Here is an 18,082-nt window from a genome sequence, read left to right as displayed (position 1 = left end):
AAATCCTAGTTTTCTACATAAACACTAATTCTTGCTGGTATAACTTTAATATGCAAGTAGATGAAGATTTTTTGAATAACAACTTTTCATATTAGTTTTTTGTATCCCCAGTTTAATAGGTTAATCATTCATATTTGGACAACTTTTCTGTTGTACTTAGGAAGGAGAAAAATAATCATTACCTTAATAATAACAATTTAAATAGATTTATTCAACTGAAACAATAACATTCCAGCATATGTGATTTGCTTAAACATCCATGTTTGGTAACTAATTTGGCTAAACAAAATCTATATATTTTAAGAAACTTAGACTGTCAGCCCCTTCCTCCTCACACTTAGTTTCACTTTCTTCTTGTGCAGATCTATTCCACTCCAAACAATCAGAAAAATATTGTTTCTATTCTATTCACTGAACTTCTTGAAACTTAGCAGTGAAGGGGTTGATTCTGTATTCATAGGTTTGTAGAAGTTAGGATGAAGGTCTTTTTCTAAACTCTGTTCATGTTATAACATTTTTGCTGTGAAGAAGAGGCATGTGATCTCCGCTGAGTCAAATTCAGTTTTGAGAACTGCAAAAGTAAACCGAACATCTGTGATAATATCTTGTAGGCAGAGAAACTGCCCAATAATCTTACAAAAACCTCTGGAAGAGCATGACATTGTGAATGGATTCATGGAATTTATTTACCAAAAAAATTAAAAATATACAGCCTTATTCTACATAATTAAAAAACTAATCTTTATTTCATGATGGAATAATCTTTGAGTGGTAATATATTTTCCTCAAAAAGCATTTTATTTAAAAAAATCCAATTTAAATAAAAAAAATCCAATTTAAATAAAAAAAATCTGATTTTGTTGATTTTTTTTAAAAAATCATTGATTTTTATCCACCCTGGTAAGGATAGGTATTACCTTGAGTAGTTCATGGCATTGCACAGAGATCCAACAAGCGGGGATATCAGCAAAGGGCAATGGTGAAACACTAAACTATCCCAGCTGAAGTCACATTTCATCTTACCTTTTTTCACTTCAGCTACTCCTAAATAAAGCAAAATGTGATATTTAAGTGACAGGTGCCTGGTTATGTGTTTTTGGATGCTTTAAGGCCACATTTACATGGGTGGCAAGTGGGCAGTAAAAATAGGTGGTTGATTCACATTTTACTGCCCCCCCCAACCGCCCATCTAACACGTACCATGGCAGCCAGAGGGGTTTGAACACATTTTGCGATCACAGCAAATTTAATGCGACATGTCAAGTTTGAAAGGCAGTACCATCTGTCGAACTCACCCATTGAAGTCAATGGGACTGTGCCACAACCATGTGTCAAACGCTTGCCCATCAGTGGTGTGTTTAGGTTTTGTGTTGCCCTAGGCAACACAAAAATCGTCTGCCTCCACAGACACCGACCAACACCACCCCCCCTTCTCCCTCCAGCGGAGAGAGCCTGACATTGCTGACATTGACCAACAACACCCCTGCCCCCCACCCTGGAAAGCTTTCCAACCCCCCTTCCCCATCGATAGAGAAAAAGACACTCATCTTCACAACTCCGGACATTCCCAGAAACAAGAGTTGGGCTCTACATACACCATCAAGCAGCTCGCAGCCTCTCTCGGATCCCACCTGGTTCCCATGGTATGCATATCCTTTTTCAATCCCTTCTTCTGGGGGGAGGTGCAGCCCCCCTGAAAAATGCCGCCCTAGGCAGGTGCCTTGTTTGCCTTGTGGTAAATACACCCCTGTTACCCATCAGTTGCAGCACAGTATTTAAATGCAAAATACCCAGAAGGTGGCATTGCCTTCTGAATGCCCTGAAGCTACTGCTCTACTACCCTCTGAAAAGTGGTCCACTAGGGATCTTTTTTCAGAGGAGGGGTAGACACTGCCACCCATGCAAACAAAGCCTAACTGCAAAATCTTACATAGTTAGTCTGGCTGAAAAAAGACAAAAGCCCATCCAGTTCAACCATATAAAAAAAAAGTTATAATCCTACAATGGCTTTGATCCAGAGGAAGGCAAACCCCCCCCCCCCCCCCCCCCCCCCAGAAAAGCATGATCCAATTTGCTCCTGCAGGGGAAACAATTCTATCCTGATCCCCCAAGAGGCAATCGGATATTCCCTGGATCAACGTTACCTATCAATGTTAGTAACCAGTTATATTCTGTGTATCTAAGAAAGAATCCAGGCCTTTGTTAAAGCAAAAAGTCTTTCTGATATAATTCCTGCTCCTGTCAACATGGGAATTTTAGTTGTTTCTGCCCACCTGTGCATGTTCCCAGATGCTCCTTTCATATTATCCATTATGTAAAATGAATAAAACCACAAGAAGAGATGGTGGGAGCAGCAGGTGTGCAGACCAAGGAACTCATTGCAGAGATGGCGGGAGCCACTCATAATGGGCGCAGCAGGTGTGCAGAGATGGTAAGAGCCACTCATAATTGGCATAGTAGTGGTGTAGACCAAGGATTTCAGTGCAGAGATGGTGAGAGCCTCTCATAATGGGCACAGTAGGTATGTAGATCAAGGATCCCAGTGCTGAGATGGTGAGATCTGCTCATAATGGGCACGGTAGGTGTGTAGACCAAGGATCTCAGTGCAGGGATGGTGAGAATCCCTCATAATGGGCATGGTAGGTGTGTAGACCAAGGATCTCAGTGCTGAGATGGTGAGATCCCCTCATAATCGGCACGTTAGGTGTGTACACCTAGGATTTCATGGTGAGAACCCCTCACAATGGGCATGGTAGGTCTGTAGACCAAGGATCTTAGAGCAGGGATGGTGAAAGCCCCTCATAATGGGCACAATAGGTGTGTAGACCAAGAATCTCAGTGCAGAGATCGTGAGAGCCCCTCATGGTGGACACAGTAGGTGTGTAGACCAAGGACCTCAGTGCAGAGATGGTGAGAGCCCCTCATAATGGGCACAGTAAGTGTGTAGACCAAGGATCTCAGTGCAGAGATGGTGATAACCCTTCATAATGTGCATGGCAGGTCTGTAGACCAAGGATCTCAGTGCAGAGATGGTGATAACCCTTCATAATGTGCATGGCAGGTCTGTAGACCAAGGATCTCAGTGCAGAGATGGTGAGAGCCCCTCAAATTAGGCACAGCAGGTGTGCAGACCCAGAAACTCAGCACAGAGATATCACCAACGGAATCCCCAAGAAAAAGAAAAGGCTATCAGGTGGTTTAACTCTTCAGTACTCACCAAACATTGAATGATCCATTTTGGATTCACACATTTTTGTAACTTTTATTAAGAAATTACCTGTGATATTTTTATTTGACAGATCTGTATAAGCACAGCAGGGACCACATAATGCAAAGTCGAAGAAGATGCAAATGAGTAGCATATCTCACCTTCTCTCTGAAGAGCAGGGCGGTGATAATTATGGCGTAGATGAGTAATAAACCATCCAGGAGATAACAGAGTCGAGGATCTGTCAGACCAAACACCTGAGCATCTGTGGATACAATGAAAAGGCTTTGTGTTACATTGATTCTAAGCGCAAATATAGATTGTGAACATTAAAAACATTTACCCGTGGCAGCAGCAGGGCATTGTACCCAGGGCCAAATGTTTTTGCATAGCCAATGCAGGAAGGGGTTTTGGTTGTCAGAACTGCTGGGGGTGACATCTACACATCATGTCACTGGCTATCAGTAAAGAGGTGTGTAAAAAAAAAAGAAGAGATTCCAGCCGAGGATTGGCAGCCATTTGGTTTTACCCAGTTAGTCCAGTTTTTACAACTTCTGGCCAGTTCTTGAACTACTCATAATGGTGGACACCTGACCATCACACCTACTGTATGTAAGCGTGTTGGATATCCCATTCCAAAACCATTGACTTTATTATGGAGCTGCCCTCTTCCTTTGAGGCTATAACAGCCTCCACTATTCTGGGAAGGCTTTCTACAAGATTTCGAAGTGTGTCTGGGGGGATTTGTGCCCTTCGAACATTTGTGAGGTCAGATACTGATGCTGGATGAAAACTCATGGCTCACAATCGTCATTCCAATTTATCTCAAAGATGTTCAGTAGAGTTGAGGTCAACCACCTGTCTACATCTCAGCAATGGGAGGGATAGAGGGATCTTTCTGTTGATTTAGGGCCCATTCACACTCACACTCACTCTGTATGGCACCCCTATGCACCTTACCAGCAGATATGCCTTACATTTTTGCTGTCAAAATGCATGAACCATTTTTGTGCTGTTTTGGGGCATTGGGCAAAATGAATAGGCTAACTTAACCACACATCTGTTATCACACCACAGTGGTGTGAATGGGCCCTCAAAGCCCAACACCATGTTTTGCCCACCCCCCAATTCCTCCATCGCCCATGAAGCACTCTTTTTTTTTTTTTCTTTTTTTTTAAGGAGGTCATTATACATGCCTTAAATCCTGATCAGTCCAGCAACATCACAGTTCCTTCCCTATTTTGCCTATGTGAACCCAAACTGGAGCAATGAGGTGCCCCCAGGGGGTATCTTCATCACATTCTGGGCTTACAGGTAGTGCATTCATGGCGCTGGGCATTGTTTAACCTGGAAAAAACCATCTGATCCTTCGACAGCTGGTACAGCGCCAGAGTAAAAGTACATTTTACTGCGATTTTTAAATTTTCACACATGCTTTGCAATCAATTGGAGTTGGCATTGATAAATCCTCCTGCGCTTCAATGGATGATCCCTCAACCTAAGCTGCTCACACCCAATCCTAAACCCAATAGTAATAATATGTTATTTTGCATTCACACCAATTGGAGTTGGGCTTTTTCTCTGCAGCTTTGACCAGCCACTAAAATGAAAGCTTTGGGCAGACAGGAACTTTATTTTAAGTCTGAACAATTCTCAGAAATATGTGAACAAGTTAAAAAAAGCAAAAAAAAACCAGCCCCTCTCTAGCAGAGAATTCTTGCTTTGTGGCCCCTTGTACTGACCGCTGTTGTGTGGTTTGCTATACCGGCACTGCTTTCTCTGCTGTGCAACGTGTGAAGTTTTGCTCTTGGCGTGACTTTTTTTTTTTTGCTCTTTCCTCCTTCATAGTATCTTCTCTCATTATGTCTACATTGAGTTACAGAACGGCGAATGAGCATCAACAATATCTGGAAACCACAGAGTTGGAATTCCTGACACGACACCCTGCTCTGCTGCTCTGTGTTTTGTAAATTGTGTGGCAGTGCGCTCACTTTACAGTATGACAGGCACTCAGGGGGATATCCATATTTTTCCTGAAAAACATGCAATTTTCATGTCTTAAAGCTGAACTGGCAAGGCCCTGCCACTATGTGAGATTAATAAAGGGCACAGGATTCTCAAAGTTACGGTTTCAGAGGCCTCAGTGTCAGGGGCGTATTTACCACAAGGCAAACAAGGCATTTGCCTGGGGCGTCATCTTTCAGGGGGGCAGCGCCGCCCCCCAAAAAAAGGGATGGAAGGAGGGACACATGCAGCATGGGGACCAGGTGGGATCTGAGAGAGGTTGTGGGCTGTTTGATGGTGTATGCAGAGCCTGACTCTTGTTCCCAGGGATGTCCGGAGCTGTAAAGGTGAGTGCCTTCTCTCTCGCAGGGGTGGAGGGGTTGCTAGTGTAGGGGGGGGGGGGCGGTGGTAGTGGAAGGCTCTCTCAGGTGGGGGTGGGGTGTTGTTGGTCAATGTCAGGCTCTCTTCGTGGGGAAGGGGGTATTGGTCGGTATCAGAGCCAATTTTTGTGTTGTCTAGGGCAGCACGAAACCTAAATACACCAATGCCCAGTGTGTGTATTATGAGTGGAGAAAGCTGTGTTCTGATTTTTCTCCTGGATCAGGACCTGGAGTTTGAAGGTTCCAATGTGTCTTGAGTGGAATGGAACCTTCAATCCTGTATCCAGGTTTTGCTAGACATCTGCAGCCTGTGCGAGTACACGGGTTTTAGGGTCATTATAAACCAGGTCTGAGAGTAGCTCAGGGCAGTTGCAGTTGGAATTGCTGCCATTTGGACACACAGTCTGTATGTGAAGATAGCGTTGTGCTCCAGCCAGGAGGAGTGACCTTTTTGAAAGACTAGACCCTATGTTGGGGGGGACTTCTTGTCCACAGGACTGGGCGGATCAGGACAGCTACAGGGGTCCGAAGAGACTGAGAAAGCTTATGTAGTGCCCTCTAGTTTAGATCTAGTTTAGACAGTTTTGTGATAGAAGTTTGTTAGAAGCCTGGGATGAGTCAGCCTGGGAGTGAGGCAGTGAGGTTACCTCAAGTCAAGCTGAGAGGCTCTACAGGTCAGGGCTTCTTGAGCCCTCCCACCCTTCTAGAAACAGGAGGAATGTTCTAGAACAGGGGAGGAGGCCTAGATTTGCATTTTTAGGGGAACTTGGCCAATCCCTAGGCAGGAGCCAGTTATGGTGGCTAACAGCAACCTTTAAATGTGAGTCTATGCATGCAAGGGTGGCTCCATAAGATACCGTAAGAGAAAGGAGCCACCATGAGACAGGAGACCAGGGGCAGGAGTCATGGAATCAGCTTAAACTGGAACCTAGGCAAGGATTAAAAGATAAAGAAGCTGCATACTCAGTAAGTGATTTAATCAGCTGCTGAAAGCGCAGAACGTTTGATATCACTTTAATGGTTGTACCGTTCCTCCATTTCAAGAACTGCTACCATAGGTTCAAGTTATCACTGAGTAAATGTATATATTGAAGACACTTTTGCATATAGCAGTCTGTGTCTCAGGTTTATGGGAAACCTTATTTCTGGAAGCTGGAAAAGTTCTGCAGCCCATAGATAACCATTCAGAGGTCGATGAGTTAAATATAACGCAGCCTGAACAGCCGTCTTCTGTGCCCTGCGGTTACCGCCAGTAGATCAGCAGCTGTGTTTGTAAACCTCGAGGTTTCCTGTGCAACTTCACCAAACTGGTCTGTTATCTACCTGCCATCAGCTCTCAGAGCATTCACTGCTCTGCTGATTATATACATGACGTAGGAGAGCCTATATCACAATGTATACAATGGAGTCTGAACGTCTATAGTAAAGTGCATTGAATCTGGCTTCACTTCAAATGTTCACTTGTGTACAGGAGACATCCCAGAGTTTTAAATTCCCCCCTCTGGATGTTGAAAGTAAATACAGGTTCACTTTTTGTCAAGTCCATAGAGTATACCTGTACTAAAGGGGGCAGAATTAAAAAAGAAATTGAGTTTGGATCAAACGAACCCCTGGAAGACATGTCATTTAAATATACAATATCTCTAGTTCAGTGGTCTCCAAACTACGTCCCATGGGTTGAATGCAGCTGTCAGAACTTATATCACCTGCTGGTGGCACTGTTTCCCTGGGTGGAAAGTTGTAAATCCAGTGTCCACCAGTTGGTGTCTTCTAGCAGCCAGAAGTCCCCTGTAATCAGTTTCCACCTGATGATGGCTGCTGGGAGGGTATTTAGGTCCTTCCCTACTAAGTGCCTCTTGCTCCGATGTTTTCTGCTGACATATTCTGTTTGTCTGGATCCTGCTCTTGCTTCCTGCCCAGTACCCTGTACCCCTGTGCCTTGTACCTGCTCCTCCTTGTTTCTGATCCCAGTTTTGGTTCCCCTTTCCCATCTACTCCCTGCACCTCCAGTTTTCCCATGCTTTTCAGTGTTCCCCATTTTGTATATATTGTGCATAGTCACTTGTTAGTTAGGCTTCTGTTTGTTAGTTATTAGTCAGCAGGGCTTTTTTTCAGCCGGAATGTAGTTGAACGCAGTGCCGGCACCTCCATCACAGAATGTATGCAATGGCAAGGGGTGCTGGAGGGTCTATTAATGCTGGCTGTTGGGGATCTATTGTTACTGGTGGGAATCTATTTTTGCATGGGGGTCTATTGTTGCTCGGGGGGTCTTATGTTGTCAGGGGGTCAGTTGTTGCAGGGAGGGATCTCCAGTGGAGGGAGGAGTCTATTGTTGCTGGCTTCTGGAGGGCCTATTGATGATGGCTGCTTGGGGATCTGTTGTCGCTGCTGGGGGTCTATGGTTACCAGGGTAGTGTTTTGTTGTAGGGGATTCCCTTGTTTCTAGGGGGTCTATTGTTGTGTGGGGGATTGATTGTTTCTGGCTGCAGGGGGTCAGGGGATCTTCTGTATTTTACTGCTTTCCTTGTTATCAATAACACATTTCATACAAATTACTTTGTATCTCAAAATGATACTTGGGTCTGTATTCTCTAAAAGGGGCAGGACTTAGAGGTGGGTAGGGGGTGGGACCAAGGGACAGTGCTTTGAGGTGGGTAGGGGGCAGAGATAAGGGGTGACTCAAAAAGTGGTCAGGTATTCTGTCACTGGGTTTTTTTTATTGAATTATATTTTCATGTTTGATGTGTGCTGGCGTTGGGAAGGATTTTGTTTCACTGTAAATAAATCTCACTTAAAGCATAAGCAGGTTGGTTCCTAACTGTATCCACACAGATCTGACCATCTTGGCTGCTGATTCCTGACAGTAGCCCTTTGCTAGCCTTTATCTGGCCTTTAAGGCACTATTTCTCCTGCTGACACTGACAGTGGGGCATAATTCCTGTCACTGACACCAACGATGGGGCATTATTCCTCCTCCTACTGACCACAGGTGCTATGTCATTTTTTACTTCCCCCTGACCACTAAGAGGCCTTTTTTACTCTGATACTGGGACATTTTCTACTTCCATTGGCCACAATCTGCCCCCCCCCCAAGTCTGCAGCAGGGGCAGACTGACCATTTGGAAACTCAGGCACTGCCCGAGGGCCCGGGGTCAGTAGGGGGCCCCATGAGATGCCCTTGGTACCTTTTCCATAGGCTTTTTTGAGTTTGGGCAAGGACACAGGGGCTCCAAGATCCCCTATTGCCTGGGGGCCCCATGAGTTGTCAGTCCGCCCCTGGTCTGCAGTACAGTCAACTGTTAAGAAAGTTTGGAGACTCCTGTTCTAGAGCAGACTTTCTCAACCCTGTTAGCATAAGGGAACCATTCAAATATTCTTCAGGTCTCAAGGAACCCTTGCTTAAAATGATGACACCTACAGATCGCCATACATTAGCAGGGTCAGCACATTTTAAATATAGGAACAAATAAAATAATTAAATATGTGGTGTTTATTTAACATGTTTTATTACCTAGAGCGGATTTAACATCCCCTGAGCTATGTGACAGAATTATCTATGAATAAGTACTTCATGTGAAACACATCAAGTTTCCTTTGTTGATGACTGGTAGGGATGAGTTTGGGTTTGCTCCTGTCATTGCTGAGACAAAAAGCTGCAGGCTGGAGGTTCCCTGCTACGTAGTTGCACCAATACAAAAAGATGGGGCTACTCATGATATCATTGACCTAACATGGCCCCATGGCCATATTAGATTATTATTATAATACGGGATTTATGGCGCCAACAGTTTGCTCAGCGCTTTACAATATAACAGGAGACAATACAGCAACAATACAGTTCAATACAAGAGGGATAGGAGGGCCCTGATCCTGGGAGCTTACAATCTAGGAGGGAGGGGATCAATGACATTGAACTAATGTGGCCATGTGTCCATATTACGTCAAAGATATCACAATCATCCTTGCCCCTCTGTGTACGTCAGTTGCGGGGCCTAGAATCTCCCACCCAAAGCTCATTAGCCTAGCAATGCCTGCTAAGTTCTGGGTTTGGAGCTGATGTCTGTTTGCCTGTGTATACCTTTTACACAATAAACCAGTTGAGCAAGAGACTATGTGCAATCACTATTTTGAATATTTGCTACTTATCTTTAGTAATAATCATGGGAACAGTACAACCATTAAGGTCACGGGATGTGGTACAATAGGACCTGAAAAGACCACCTCGCTTCCATCAAAAAACCCCAAAGCAAAGTTTCTATAGCAATGTTAATGGGTAAGTGGGCAGAGTCACGCAAATCATAATGTTTTGCCCTTTTTGGCCAACTGTCAGTGTACAGCACAGACAGGGCCAACATTTCCACAATATCTTGAAGAGGGATGAGCTTAGGTTTGGTCCAAACCCAGAAGTTAGTTGTCATTGCGGGGCCAATGAATTTTAGATGGGAGATTCCTCAACCCACAGCTGAACACATACAAAGGGCTGGACTTGCATGTGGCATCATTGACCTAATACAGTGTTTCTCAACTCCAGTCCTCATGGACCCCCAACAGGTCTTGTTTTCAGGATTTCCCTCAGATGAAACAGCTGTGGTAATTACTAAGGCAGTGAAACTGATCAAATCACCTGTGCAAAATAATGGAAATCCTGAAAACATGACCTGTTGGGGGTCCATGAGGACTGGAGTTGAGAAAAACTGACCTAATATGACCATCTTCATCCACACCTGGAAGTTAGCTGTCATTGCTGGACCAATGAGCTGCAAGCAGGGAATTCACCACCCTGGAGCTGACAGACACAAAAGGGCATGAATCACCTGCCCTTAGCTTATTGGTACAGAAATGACCACTAAGTTCCAGGTTTGAAATGAACCCAAACCAAAGCTCATCACTAACTATTAATACCAGTTATGTAAAAGCTATATCTGTGCTATACACCAGCAGTTCTGAATGAACAGATGGCTAAACATGGCAAAACAGAATGTTTTGCATGACTTCCCTCACTTACTTATAAGAAAAGCCTTATCTTCTTGTCTTTGGGTTTTGTGCTTTAAGTCAGGGCATGTAAATGCCTTCTGTTATAAGAAGGCAATGCCGTATCTCATAGCAATAATCATGAAAATAATAAAAATGCAAGGGTGGCCCTCCTGCATTGCCCAATTTTGCGTCTGTCTAGGTCTCAGCAGAAATTGGCATCCTACCTATTTATTGCGGCCAAACGTGCTATAGCTCAAGCTTGGAGAACCCCTTCGGTTGTCTTCCAGGGGGTGAAGACCCGGATGAATGCTATGTTGATCAATGAACAGATGTCGTTCTTTATGATTCTCATCCGAGCTTCCTTAAGGTTTGGAAACCTTGGATACATTATTCCTTGCCATCCCAGCCTCCTACTAGTTATGGCCTCTTATAGTCGTGCTGGCCCTGGATCTGTGATTCTTCTAGTCTTCCTTTCCTCCATGTTTTCTTTCCGATTCTTTTTTTTTTTTTTCTCTCTCTGTTTTTATATTTTCTTTTTCCTTCCTTCTAACCTTTTTTTTTTTCTTTAATCTTCTTTTTCCGGTAATATGATAGAATGCTGCTGCTATTATTTGGTTCGGCTTTTTGCCGTCCCTTCTTGATGTCATTGGACATCCCATTATTTGGCTATTACAGCAGGATGTATCTGTTTGTGTTATTGTTCTGCTCTGCCCCTGCATGGGCGTATCTTGAATTTGTTGTATTCTTAAAACAAAACTTTCTTAATAAAAAATAATAAAAATGGGCACAAATTTACCCCAGACAAGGACCCCCTTAAATTCGTGGCCAGCGGGTGAAAGACCCACTTACAATAACCAAAAGTGGAAAGAACATCCTGTTACACCGGTGTTCAGTGTTGTGTCCCCTTACATTGATAACCATTGGTCCCAAGTCGCAAGCACTGGGCCTAGGTGGCAGAATTACACAAGCACTGTCAGCCAGATTATTAATTCACTACTGGTTTATGGAACTCCTAGAAACCTCTGGAGGAACCCTAGTTGAGAGAAAAAAATGCTGTAGAGGAGCCTTTCTTAAAGTGTTACTAAACCCCGGACCCTGCATTCACTATATCTGGTCTCCCCGGACCCTGCATTCACTATATCTGATCTCCCAGGACCCTGCATTCACTACATCTAGTCTCCCAGAACCGTGCATTCACTATATCTGGTCTCCCCGGACCCTGCATTCACTATATCTGGTCTCCCCGGACCCTGCATTCACTATATCTGGTCTCCCACAGTACACACAACATGGAAATGCAATTATTTTAGTAAATATAAACTGCTAAATACCTTTTCTCATCAGCAGTATATATCAGTCTTGTGACTGCAGCAGAGCACTGGTTAAAGCTTGTAGGAGGAGTTTTCATTCTGCTCCAGGAGGATGCAAAATCCCTGACCTCTGTCTGGACAGTGCTGATTGGCCCTATGATGATCACATGCATTCTCCCAAGAAAAATAAAACAAAAGCCTCTCTAGCAATACACACCAAACTGAGCATGTGCCGAAGGGCTATGGGTTCAGTCTGTTTTATCAGGAGCTAAGACATGGACATTTAAACAAGAGGAGGGGCAGAGAAGAAATGATCAATTGGCCTTTTTACACAATGCAAAGGACTAACCCCTTAGGTTATACAGTGAGTATAACAAGCATGCTTTACTGCATATACAGACTGATTGTACTGTACTGTACACTTTAAAAATTTTACCACAGAAAAATTCTAAAAAATATATTTATCAGTTCTCAGGGAACCCCTGCAGAAAGCAATTCATTAGGAGTCGGGGGAGGAATGCTCCTTACGTTGGTGATCGGTGAGAAGAATGTTCCTTACATTGGTGATCGGTGAGAAGAATGTTCCTTACATTGGTGATCGGTGAGAAGAATGTTCCTTACATTGGTGGTCAGTGAGAAGAATGTTCCTTACATTGGTGGTCAGTGAGAAGAATGCTCCTTACATTGGTGGTCATTGGGAAGTATGTTCCTTACATTGGTGATCGGTGAGAAGAAAGTTCCTTACATTGGTGGTCAGTGGGAAGAATGCTCCTTACATTGGTGGTCAGTGGGAAGAATGTTCCTTACATTGGTGATCGGTGAGAAGAAAGTTCCTTACATTGGTGGTCAGTGGGAAGAATGTTCCTTACATTGGTGGTCAGTGGGAAGAATGTTCCTTACATTGGTGGTCAGTGGGAAGAATGTTCCTTACGTTGGTGGTCAGTGGGAAGAATGTTCCTTACATTGGTGGTCAGTGGGAAGAATGTTCCTTACATTGGTGGTCAGTGTGAAATATGTTCTTCTTTCAGTGGTGGCCAGAAAGCCATCAAGAATGATTGACCATCAGATGGGTGGTCAATCAGTCATAGCTCAAGGAACCCCTAGGAACCTCTGGAGGAACCTTAGAGTTCCACAGAGGCTGGAAAAGGATGCTTTAGAGAATCCACCCAAAGATTGATGGCACATGTTACACCAATGATTGGTCTAAGCTGTAATGTGTCTGAAGCCAGAATCTCTGTAAGAACAAACGATCACTGAGAATTTTAAGTTATTGCCCACACCAAAGCCCACTGAAAGACATTGTATTCAGTTCTGGTGGACCTTACCCTTTAAGTAGTTCATATGCTATGTGCTATAAAGTGGACCTATCATTTTATACCACAAATGAATCAGAAGGACATGTTTCTTCATTACCAAATCACATTTTCTTTTTCATTACAAAAAATAGAAAGATAGAAAACACCACTTTCTTAAATGTGGTATATATGAGGTCCCTCATGTAGTCTCTGGTTACAGGAGGTCTTCAGTTTTTTTTTTACGCTTTCTGAATTTTGCACATAAAATAGCTAAATATTTGCAAATGCATGAAAAAATTAAAACAAGGAAAAATAAAAAACAATTATATTTGATGCAAAAAAAAGCAATTAAAATGATGGTCTCTTTCTATACAATATTTTTTTTAAGAAAGATTGCATTTTGCCAGTGTATTTATTTATATTTTAAATGAAAAGGCTGTGCTACAGAATGCAGCGGTAAGCTTCTCACAGACCATGGAGGACAGTTATAAAGGACTGGCTAGCTGAAAGTTCTTCAGATTACTACTAGTTTGCTTATTTTTGGGATTCATATGCCCACAGCTTTCCAAGTTTAATGAAACTACCAATCGGTTGAATGACAAACAAGGAAACACGGTGAACTAATTTTTTGAAAATTCAGAACAAATTGCTACATTTTTGGAGAAAATGGTGAAAAATAATGCAGATTTGCACAAAACTGGTGAACAGAGAAGGATAGAAAAAGGCTTATGTTACCAATAGTTGTGCGCACTCCCTTACGGTGTCATGCTAACCCTACAGTTTATTTTCACAAATCCAATTTTCAAAACTCATTTAATTTGGCGATTTTCAATGAAATCTCACATGCAGCTACCATAGAGTATAAAAAAGTAAATCTTGAAAAAGGGAGAATCAAGCTTCCTCTGCTGAAAAAAACAATATACTGTTCTGATATTATGAGTATACCCCTTTAGACACCCAGCAATTCTTAGTGATGGGACAATGGTGTTCCTGGAAGATACTCCAAATATTTTTTTTATTTAATTTTTACACTTGGTGCACAAAGTGCTGCTCCAAGATCAGCCATGAATTTAGCGAACAGTCTGAACAACAATTACAGACATCAAGATTTTTTTTTTTTCTGGTCCTTTTTTTTTTTTTTTTTTTTTTTTTTAACTATAATCTCAGACTGCCTAGTTAAACGTGTCTTCAGACTGCAATGCAGACAAAAATAAATAAAGTAGCCTGACTCGTAATTAACCTCTCTAACTGGTGTCAGGAGAGCATTAGAATTCTTGAATTGATCTTCAGTGCACTAAGTGATGGAATTGTTGTCGAGATGTTAATACAACTTCTTGATCTACTTTACCTGCCCTTGTGTTACCATTATAAATGGTGGTATTTTCCACAGGAATTATAGTGTTTTTTTTGTTTTTTTTTTTTGTTCCAAAAATACTTTATTGTTTTGAGAGAAGACAAAAGCATTTAGAGCATGTACAGCCATAGATCACAGTCAAAACATAGACATGACACGTTGCTTCCCGTTTCGCAGACGGGACTAATTGTAATCAGTTGTGCAAAACAAAAACATGTAGTTCTTTTTTTAATATCACATTCTGCTTTATTAACCATCATTTTTCTAATGACATAATATTATTTAGGAGCAAATTATTTAGCAAGTTTTTAAGAATTATCACTATTATTATTCTATTAAAAATCAAACTCTCTTTTTAAAAATATAAAATAGTTTATATTTGAAAATGTATTGTTATGTAAGAAAAAATATTTTAAAAAAATTATATATATATATATAATTTTTCTAATGACATAAAATTATTTAGGAGCAAATTATTTAGCAAGTTTTTAAGAATTATCACTATTATTATTCTATTAAAAATCAAACTCTCTTTTTAAAAATATAAAATAGTTTATATTTGAAAATGTATTGTTATGTAAGAAAAAATATTTAAAAAAAATTATATATATATATATAATTTTTCTAATGACATAAAATTATTTAGGAGCAAATTATTTAGCAAGTTTTGAAGAATTATCACTATTATTATTCTATTAAAAATCAAACTCTCTTTTTAAAAATATAAAATAGTTTATATTTGAAAATGTATTGTTATGTAAAAAAAAATATAAAAAAAAATTATATATATATATATATATATATATAATTTTTCTAATGACATAAAATTATTTAGGAACAAATTATTTAGCAAGTTTTTCAGAATTATCACTATTATTATTCTATTAAAAATCAAACTCTCTTTTTAAAAATATAAAATAGTTTATATTTGAAAATGTATTGTTATGTAAAAAAAAATATATAAAAAAAAAAATATATATATATATATATATATATATAATTTTTCTAATGACAAAAAACTATTTAGGAGCAAATTATTTAGCAAGTTTTTAAGAATTATCGCTATTATTATTCTATTAAAAATCAAACTCTCTTTTTAAAAATATAAAATAGTTTATATTTGAAAATGTATTGTTATGTAAAAAAAAATATAAAAAAAAATTATATATATATATATATATATAATTTTTCTAATGACATAAAATTATTTAGGAGCAAATTATTTAGCAAGTTTTTAAGAATTATCACTATTATTATTCTATTAAAACTCAAACTCTCTTTTTAAAAATATAAAATAGTTTATATTTGAAAATGTATTGTTATGTAAAAAAAAAATATAAAAAAAAATTATATATATATATAATTTTTCTAATGACATAAAATTATTTAGGAGTAAATTATTTAGCAAGTTTTTAAGAATTATCACTATTATTATTCTATTAAAAATCAAACTCTCTTTTTAAAAATATAAAATAGTTTATATTTGAAAATGTATTGTTATGTAAAAAAAAATATATAAAAAAATTATATATATATATATATATATATATATATATATATATCTTAGATTGTAAGCTCCCAGGATCGGGGCCCTCCTAACCCTCTTGTATTGAACTGTATTGTTGCTGTATTGTCTCCCATTATATTGTAAAGTGCTGAGCAAACTGTTGGCGCTATGTAGATCCTGTATAATTATATATATATATAAAAAATATATATATATATACTATTAATGTTTTTAATATTACTATGTTTAATACTGTTAATAATATTTTTAAAATTTTTACATTTTCATATTTTATTATAATACACAATTATTGTTTATCTGCATGTTTTCTAATATGTTACTGAAAATACAAAGTACAAACAAAATGAAACATAAAAAAATTGTTCAATACAATAGTAATATTTTTGGTGTTTTATGAGTTTTTAAACGTTTTTTTTTTAAATAGAACATAATTGTGGATATAGCACATCAATGAAGGTCACAGACATAAGGTTGAAGTTACAGACATCTAAATGACGCAATAACACGTTAACAAGTTTCATGAGTTTTTTTAGTATTTTATTTCCAGCACTTTTTTTTTTACAAAAAGGGCAAAGTGTAATTTTTGTTGACTAATAATTGTGTGTAAAGGGCTGTTTTTTTATGATTGCCATCTGAAACCAAATGCAACAAACATTCTTCACAGAGAACATCTATGGACAATTTTTCATTTCTTTTCCATCATGCTTACAAAAATCAATAAATGTGGAAAATATGACATTCACAGCGTGGCATAAAAAAATGGTTCTTTATACAGGATACATTTTTCTGTCCCCTTTTAACGTGAAAGGCACTATTTGTATAGCATAGAATCTGTAAGCAGGTACTTGACCAAGCTGTACTGCACTAGAGGTTGGGAATAGGCTATGCTCTTTGTAAGTGGTGCTGGGATCACAAGATGGGCTACACTGATGTAAAATCCTGTGACAGGTAAGATTGTGGTTGTGTGATTGTATATGTATGTATATGTATATATATATGTGTGTATGTATGTGTGTGTGTGTGTGTGTATATATATATGTGTGTGTGTGTGTGTGTGTATATATATATGTGTGTGTGTGTGTATATATATATATATATATACAGTATATATATATATACATACACACAAACTATGTATTATTCTAGCTGTGGCTTTAGCTAACTGCCTCGAGTTTAGCTTTCAGATGGCCTTTGAGGGCCATGCATGAGACTGACAATTCTACTTTTTACAGCTTCTTCTGCTTCGAGCCAGAATAGCAATTGTCCTGAAAAATTTAGTATGGAATTTTGTAAGTTTTGAATTTTGAAAAAATGAGTGAAAAAGGAACATTTTCATGATCCTCTGAAATGGGGGTTTCCCTATCTACCTGGCTACTATGATGTACTGTGGTTGCATGGAAGGTACATAGGAGGTGATAGGTCCACAATTCTGTAAATCCTGGTGTCTGTGCTGTTCTTGAGTGAATTCATAAAGGTCTGACACAGATCAGCCCCTGCAGCAAGTAAGTAATTTTTTTTCGAAAAAAAAAATCTAAATATTTACAGTCAATTTAAGTAATACTTTTTGGGCTTACAAACACTTTAATGAAACATATGCTTTTGTTGTTATATTGTGAAATGTCAGGAATTTATTCATGTAGACTTGTAAAATAAAAAAAAAAAATGGTTGCTCTTAATGTACTTGTAGACTTTCCCATATTCGCTGTCCTGTTGGTTGTCTAGACCGGTGGTTCTCATCCACTGGGCCATAGTCATAGACAACAGCCTCCAGGGCCTTCAGTTAGCTGCAGATCCAAACCTGCCACAATGCCTAACATCTTCCATAGTGCCACCCAACCTCCCATAGTGGCCCGCAGTACCTCTCAACCTTTCATAGTGGCCCCTAGCTTGCTGCAGAGCCTCCTAGCTCCCATAGTGCCATCCAACCTCCAATAGTGTCCCACAGCCTCCCATAGTAACCCCTAGCTTGCTGCAGAGCCTCCTAGCTCCCATAGTGCCACCCAACCTCCAATAGTGTCCCACAGCCTCC

At 39.8% G+C, this 18,082-nt stretch overlaps 1 protein-coding gene across 1 annotated transcript in view; it reads right to left on the bottom strand.

Moving 5' to 3' along the window:
• Positions 1–18,082, bottom strand: part of CD247 (CD247 molecule) — a 197,022-nt gene that overhangs the window by 64,239 nt on the left and 114,701 nt on the right. Inside the window, exon 2 of the mRNA XM_089691942.1 lies at positions 3,370–3,473. Within this exon, the coding sequence (XP_089548068.1) occupies positions 3,370–3,473 (104 nt within the window). The remainder of the gene's footprint in view (positions 1–3,369; positions 3,474–18,082) is intronic.

This window comes from Staurois parvus, unplaced genomic scaffold (genome assembly GCF_062004578.1).
Source record: "Staurois parvus isolate SC_StPar_1 unplaced genomic scaffold, SC_StPar_1.0 ptg000574l, whole genome shotgun sequence".
Classification (NCBI taxonomy): domain Eukaryota; kingdom Metazoa; phylum Chordata; class Amphibia; order Anura; family Ranidae; genus Staurois; species Staurois parvus.
Note: the sequence above shows the minus strand (reverse complement) of the source record. Positions and strands in the feature narration are given on the sequence as shown.